The sequence below is a fragment of the Dendrobium catenatum genome, unplaced genomic scaffold (assembly GCF_001605985.2).
Source record: "Dendrobium catenatum unplaced genomic scaffold, ASM160598v2 fragScaff_scaffold_3, whole genome shotgun sequence".
Lineage (NCBI taxonomy): Eukaryota > Viridiplantae > Streptophyta > Magnoliopsida > Asparagales > Orchidaceae > Dendrobium > Dendrobium catenatum.
The window spans coordinates 491474-499322 of record NW_021318465.1 but is presented as its reverse complement, the minus strand read 5'-3'; the positions used below and the strand labels follow the sequence as shown (position 1 = coordinate 499322).

The 7849-nt window shown below is 34.2% G+C and overlaps 1 protein-coding gene across 1 annotated transcript in view; it reads left to right on the top strand.

Moving 5' to 3' along the window:
* The window catches only part of LOC110093444 (adenylyl-sulfate kinase 3-like), an 8437-nt gene extending 5011 nt beyond the window's left edge, over positions 1-3426 (top strand). The window contains exons 2-6 of the mRNA XM_020818334.2: positions 724-910; positions 1116-1234; positions 1320-1404; positions 2365-2411; positions 3070-3426. Coding sequence (XP_020673993.2) covers positions 724-910; positions 1116-1234; positions 1320-1404; positions 2365-2411; positions 3070-3168 — 537 coding nt within the window. The 3' untranslated portion in view covers positions 3169-3426. The remainder of the gene's footprint in view (positions 1-723; positions 911-1115; positions 1235-1319; positions 1405-2364; positions 2412-3069) is intronic.
* Positions 3427-7849: the final 4423 nt, after the last annotated feature.

The following is a 7849-nucleotide window of genomic DNA, read 5'->3' as shown; positions in this document are numbered from 1 at the left end:
AACATGCTATTAAAACTCATGTTGAGCATGCACCTACTCCATAGTTTCACATACATGGGAAAGGCACTTGAAAACAACCGTTCATTTATTTGAGACGAGTGGTGACTTTAACTTTTACAACACAATAACACTACCTTACCCCTGCAATGCTTTATGGTGTAGAATGTTGGCCTTTAAAAGAGAAGCATAATACTAAGTTAAGTGTTACAGAAATGAGGATGCTTAGGTGGATGAGTGGCTTTACCCTTAGGGATAGGATACGAAATGAGCATATACGAGATAAGGTTGGTGTAGCTCCAGTGGAAGATAAGATTAGAGAGAGTCTCCTTAGATGGTTTGGTCACATTAAATGGAGGCCTTCCGATGACCCGATTAGAAAAGTTGAGGTATTAGATTTGACTTATGTTAAGAAAGGTAGAGATATACCTAAAAAGACTTGGTCAAAAAATATTAGAAATGATATTTTTTTATTAGATTTAAATAAGAATTTGACTTTGAACAAGTCACAAAAGAGAAAAAGGATTCATGTAGCCGACCCCACGTAGTGGGACAAAAGCTTGATGTTATTGTAATCACACTACCTTACCAAATGCTCGTTTTGAACAAAAAAAGCATGTTCCTTCAGAAGATAACAAAATGGCCAAACCATACATCATGCTCTTCAGAAGAACCCTTATATCATAATTAGCACAAAACCAATCTTATACAATATTCAATCTCCAGCTTATCTCTTTGACTTCTAATTCTACCTTTGGACCAGGGAAAAGCACATTAGCTTGTACTTTGGGCAGAGACTTGCATGGTAGGGGAAAGCTCTCTTACATCCTTGATGGAGATAACCTCAGACATGGGCTAAACAAGGATCTTGGCTTCAAAGCAGAAGATCGTGCAGAAAATATACGTAGGGTTGGTAAGTATGGTTCTAAATCTAGACATCTACACCTATTTCTTCAATCCTTTATATTTCAAAATGAGCTTATGCAAAATTCTTGCTTTATATCAATTATGAGAGGTTTTTATAGTTTTTTACTTCTTTCACAAAAGAAGTATTTGTATAGTGTGAATATCATCAAGCGACTGTAATTTTCTTGATTTTATGTTGTCTTTCTATGTAGGTGAGGTAGCTAAGCTCTTTGCTGATTCAGGCTTGATCTGTATTGCTAGCCTGATTTCTCCTTACAGGAGAGACCGTGATTCTTGCCGTGCACTGTTACCGGAGTCTAGTTTTATTGAAGTAGGTGCTTTATGAATTTACGCATTTAGTTGACACTGATAATGATTTCTAAAGCAGCTAGTTTAATCTCTGAATTTTCTTAAAGGTTTTCATGAACATTCCTTTAGAGATTTGTGAAGCAAGGGATCCAAAAGGCCTTTACAAGCTTGCTCGTCAAGGAAAGATAAAAGGTTAAATTTAATGAAGAATGCTGCAGCTAAATTAGTTCTTTAATGTTGATATCACCTTAAATTTTTTTAAGAGATACAAAAGTTACTTTTGTATAGGCCATTTCAGTGAGATTGAATGCCTGGACTTGGGCTAGTTGTACTTGCTAATAATGATGCTTATATTGGATGATTTTAATGATGAGAGTCTCTGATCTTTTTTCTGATAAAGATTAATCGATGGGATCAAAATAGCATTCTACAAATGTAGAACAATGCTAACTATTTTAAGAAGATCCTAGCTGAGGGATTGTTCTCAAGACGAGACAATGAGAAGAGTTTTCCAGATGATTATATAAAGATTTTTTGAACCTCTCACTAATTCAAGTATTTGATCCATTTTATTCCATAATAACTGTGCAATATAGAATCAACCTTGGAACATTCCACAGGATCAATATCCACCTAGCTCATTTTGGTATATTAATTGAGAGCTTTGACTATAAACCAAGAGGTATTGGATTCGAGTCTTGCGTATGTGATGTGTGAGTGAGTGTCTTAATTGGCCTAAATGTCTAAAAAAATTTGAGAATATCCCCAATATTAATTCTTTTTATTTATATATTTTGTATTTGAACTAAGACCTAGAAAGGTGTCATACTGGGTTGGAAAATTGGTTACAATATAGAGTACAAAACATTGAAAAAGGCAGTAAAATAATTTTAAATGTTTTGGGCATGCATGGCCAGAGTTTCACCTGCCTTGTGGAAAAGTTTTATATTAGTTTGAGTCATCTAACCCATTAACGGAGACAGATCTTAATGGGCATGATATGCTTTTGGGTTAATTTCATACAAGCCTATTTTTGGTCAAAAACAAAATCAGGCACAAAGACAACCTAATACGACTTGTCATCTCGAAATTTAATGTTTGAACAATTTCAACACTTCTATTGATTCTTCATTAATGTCAGTACTTTTGCAGGTTTCACTGGAATAGATGATCCATATGAGACACCTTTGAATTGTGAGGTACATATCCAACTTCTTAATTAATTGAGGCAGTCTTTAACACCTATTATTGATAGATGTAATTGTGTAAAATCATAATTGTGATCCTAGGACATCCTGCATCATTGTGCATTCTCCTTTTTCTTTCTTGATTTTACCCCATCTATTTGAATTCTTGACTTATCTAACTGTACTCAATGATTCAAGTCACTATATTATATAGTAATTCACTTAATCTTTGATTCTTTGTAGGTAATTCATGAACTGTTATTAAGTTGCCGGATACTACTTTCATATGCTCTGCACCACAAGCTTGTCTGATGACTTAGGTTTTGTTTGGGATGACTTTTTTACTTCTTCTTAACGCAAATTTTTAGTACAAAAATTTAATTTTTGTACTAAAAAGTTACGTGAAGAAGCAGTAAGAAAGCCGTCTCAAACAAAACAAAACCTTAGTGAAACGCTGCATTGCTACCTCTAACAATTTATTGAACTAAAATAGACCTTTGGAAAATATTATTGCTGCTCCTATCTAGATAAGGTACCAAACATAAAGGAAAATGATCACCAAAATGTTATTAGCAACTTCTTTTCTTTACCATATCTGATGATTATGACGGCGCGGTAGTTTTTTTCTACATTAAACTCAGAAGGGAATTCATTTTTTTCTTCAACGCAGATAGAGATCAAGCCAGAAGATGGGGTATGTCCACCTCCAGCTGCCATGTCAAGCCAAGTTGTTACATTCTTGGAGGAAAGGGGCTTTCTGCATGCTTGATGAGATATGGACCTGTCACAAGAATTTCCAGAAAATAATAATTAACAGTTTTCTAACCAATCAATATTTACCTTTTAACCATATGGGCTTTATTCAATTGTTTGTCTTCAGTAACTATATTTATCAATTTATTTACTAAAAATATATTCTTATAAGTTCTGGATTATGTATTTGTCTGCTTCTCTGGGAAAACATCTTTCTTTCATTTGGTTCCCATGTATTATGAAATTTAAAGTCAAGCGGATTCTCCTTTAGCTAGTGTTCATGAGAATTTACTAAAACTTGCTAACATATGCTTGTTAAAATACGGTTGTTTCGAGTTGTCTTGCTTAATGTATATTTTCATTCATATTTTTTATGAAATTTAAAGTCAAGTGGATTCTCCTTTAGCCGGAGGCCGGCTATTGTTTACAGGAGGCGGACAAGTGCTGCCTCCCATTAATGTGCCGCCCTATGCTGTGGGCCCCACTAGAAGAAAAGCAAGGAAAGATAAATGGGCGGCTAGGGAGAGAGAAAGAATTCGAATTAGGAAATCAATGTATTAATAGTATAAGTTGTTTTAGGGTTAGGTTATGCATGCTTTGTTTTGGTTTTTCTCTTGGAGTCTTTTGGCATCTTGGCTCTAGATTTCTTAGTCTAGATATTAGGAGAGAATGATCCTTCTCTTGAATTGAGGATCACATGTATCTTGCTTTCGTGTTTTGATTGACTTTGATTTCCTTGTTGCAATACAACATTTTGGGGCTGATTTCGCCCAGACTTTTGCATTATTCTCACTGTTTTCCACCAATCGATGATAGGTTTGCTTGCAAACTCAAGTATTACCGTAGGGCTACTTGCGAACTCGAGTATTTCCTATCAGGTTGTTGCGGCATTAAGGGTACAACTTCCTTTTTTATACGTTTAATAGCAAGTTTGATGATGTTATTTCTATGTCCTATGATTTTCTTTTTAATGGCTTCTCCATTTATATAGATAAGCTTGGACTATGCTTCTCATTAATGAAGAAAAAGAGAAAATATACCAAAGATTAGAAAATATGAATGATACACAAAAATATTATATGGCAAAAGAATCTCAACAAATCTGGTTAAGGTCTTTAAGATTATCTGGAAAGCCAAGGCTTCTCATATTTTCTTTGATAGTATCCGCTTTATTCTCATTACAATTGTAGACTAGAAGTGTGCTAAGGAAATTACGTATACTAAATAATCCTCTTTGAGTCTCCATTTCCTTTATAGACCCTTAACATTCCTATTGCTAGAACAACATTGCAGTTAAGGAAGATATAAGAATCAGTTTCAGAATTAAGGTTGCAAGTGCAATAAGCATTACATGAAACTCAATTCAACTAGAGCAGGAAAGATTTGTTTGCAATTTTATCGAGGAAACCATCCAATATAAAGCAGAGAACATCAAGAGAAGAAATAGACTATTCATATGTTATTTGTAGTTGTGCAAGTAAAAGGATTTCAGACTGAGTTTCCCCATATTCAGAGCTCAACTAGGAGAAACTTTAGAATCATTGATAGTAATATGATTAAGAAGAGAGTTTCAATGATCAATTTCATAATGCAAATATTTTGGGGTAGTCAGTAGTCTTATTACAATGAATCACGCAATCATAAGTAGCAGCAAATTGAGATAAGAATGCAGTAGGGATTCCAGGCTATTAAAAAAAAAGTCTTTGAAAGCAATAGAGGAAGTTAAGACACTTATCTTTTGAAAATTTAATAGAACAATTATTATTAACTTTCCAGAAGATGTTAACATAAAGGGGTTGAATGATTTTCTTGGTCCCTTTAATAATAGCTAGAATAATTTAAGGAGCTCTTCCTCCAAAATTCTGTAGGGTATTTAGCCTAAAAATAGTCATCGAGAATAATGCATGCAAGAGGAGACTCATCAATGTTGATGGTTTTCCAAGCACATTTAGCAACAAGAGAGATGATGAAAGATAAGATTACCATATTTCTTAGGCTTGCATATTTTCTTCCAAATGAGAAGATGAATCCCCTTTCATCAATGTTGAAACCCAAATTTATCCTTGAATGATACTCAACCTGATTGGTTGACTGATCTATGAGTGAGTGGTGGCATGAGACTTATGAGAATAGAGAGAAAGGGGGCTGCTATTAAAACCTGTAAAGCAAATACTTAGAGCTCAATCAATAGACCAACAAAAGATTCAATATCTAGCGAAAGGATTCAAAATGCCCATATTTACCTCTTATTTATAGGGTTATGAGGTCTTCAAGTAAGAGTAGACCCAAAAAGAAAAAAAAAATGCAATGTTGCACAAACTTCCTTGGACCCATTTTGCCTTTTGATTGACTGAGGGAGAGCGGGGGCTGCATAGCTAGTTATGATGACCTGTCTCTTGCTTGCTCAATAGTGCCGAGTATGCACTGGGCTAGCTTAGTAGTGTCGAGTAGGAATGGGTGAGCCTGCGAGCAAGTAGCAAGTGGGGGGTGTTTGATGGCTGACTGCTATCTAGGAGCCATTGGCAACCTATATTGGGCCTTCGATCATCAGAGATAGAAGGTGAGTGAGCTAAGGAAGCCGAGGTGATTAACTCAGTGTCGGCTTGTAATGGCACATGGATGGAGGCACCCACTTTGGGTAGGGGTGAGTTGTCACTTGGTCGATGAAGTCTTCCATTGCCCTCGAGGGGGGTGACCTTCCTTCGTATGCCCGAGCAAGTGGGTTTGATGCTCTTTGGGCAAGCTCCTTTGTGTGGCTTATTGGATATGAGTCCTCCCCTTGTAATATATTGACTACCTACTAGATATATATGTAGTCATTTGCAAGCATACAATCAACATCCCATTTCCCAAGAAAATCTTTTCTTGATGTAATTACTTTTTCTAGACAAACAAAAAAAGGATTCGAAAGATAAGATAAGTGATATAGAGTAAGGTTGATTATAATAAAGTTGATAAGAGCTAACATTCTGCTAGAAAGATGGATAGAAAGATTGTTTTGGATAGTTTCAATGATGACATTTAGATTTTTTTATTTAATAGTTTTGCAGCCAAGAGGGATATTAATGTACTTGAAAGAAAGGGACTTCATAGCACAACATAGGTTACTAGCAAGATAGTCAACTTTATTTGAGATTCTCCAATGATAGATAGGGGAAGACTTAATCTTGAGAGCATAAGCTTTACCAAAAAAAAATTGAAGACAAAGTTTCAAGTATAAGCCTTGCAGCTTAATAGCTCCACAAAAGAGGAATGCGATCAGCAAATTGAATAGTATTAATTGATATTGAGTCCTTATTAATGCAACACTAACCTTTTTTTTTTGGAAATAATAGTAATGAAACCACATAATAATATGTGTATAAAAGAATAATCATGGCAATAAAATAATATTAAATAACAAATAAATGAATACACAAGTAATGGAAATTAAAAAACACAAATACAAATGAAAATTTATAAGGTTTGATCCTACTTGATCTATAGTCATGCCTAAACTTACAATTGTATTACTTCGCAAATAAAAATAGCATAAATTTCTTAGGTATGTCTACTAGTCCAACTAGGACGAATTTTTTGATCAAGATCAATCACTTGCTTAAGACAAGTTCTTTTTGCAGTAATTTTCCTTTCATTCATACTTAACCTATAGTTTACACTTAATATTTAGACTTAAAGCTAATTTAACCTTATTGTGTGTTCGAACAATCATGAAAGAGGAAGTATTTAGAATTTTACTTTTGTACAAATATTTAGCACATATATAGATATAAATTAAAAGGGATTACAAAGAATATTAGGATTTTTACGTGAAAAATTTTAAAAAGGAGAATCATAAGGGCTAGCTTGATTGAAATGGTTTCACTAGCATTTGTCAATAGTTACAAATGATGTCCTTCCTCATGATTGAGCTTCGTGTTGATACAATATAGTTGGCATAAACTGTAGATAATGTATTTCATGGTGATAGTTAAAAGAGTTATGTGGCACGAGGGTCATTTTTAAGAGAATATTTGTTGTTTTTCTTTGAGGAGGGAAGACTAGAGATTAAAAGGTCATGTATAAATTTTGATCCTGACGTTGAGAGTCAGAGTTGTTGTCAACAGTATGTATTGCCCTTATAAGTTATCATATGCACCACATTATAGGTGATGTTATGTGACAAAAAGTAGCGGACGATGATGATTGGAGAATTGTAGTAGGATGATGATAGTCAGGAGACTATAATTGAGGATGATGATAAAGTGATCATAAAGAGGTGTTGGTAGTCCAAGGTTAGGTGATGATAATGGTCAAGCGATGGTTAGATGGTAGTCCGATGTCAACGACCAAACAATGGTTTGATGTTGGAGGTCAGGCGATGGTCGGATGATGTTTCAAGATTCTTTAATCCTCTGAGCACTCTTGAATCTCAAGCCAAGTATCCTCCCTCCTATAGAGATCAATGATCTATTTATAAATTTTAAGTGATATATTCTATAAATATAGTTAAAATTTATAACATTATTGGACGACTTGTATTGATTCTCATGATCATATCTCATTCTTTTCAATATTTAAGTGACTTATTGATATCAAAATTACATTTTCTTTGGCTCATTTGATTCATTTCATTGAGTTGATCGATTTGACTATAAGCATCTAACATTCATAAATAATTTAATCCTGCGATTAATATTCCAAAGTTTTTAATTATG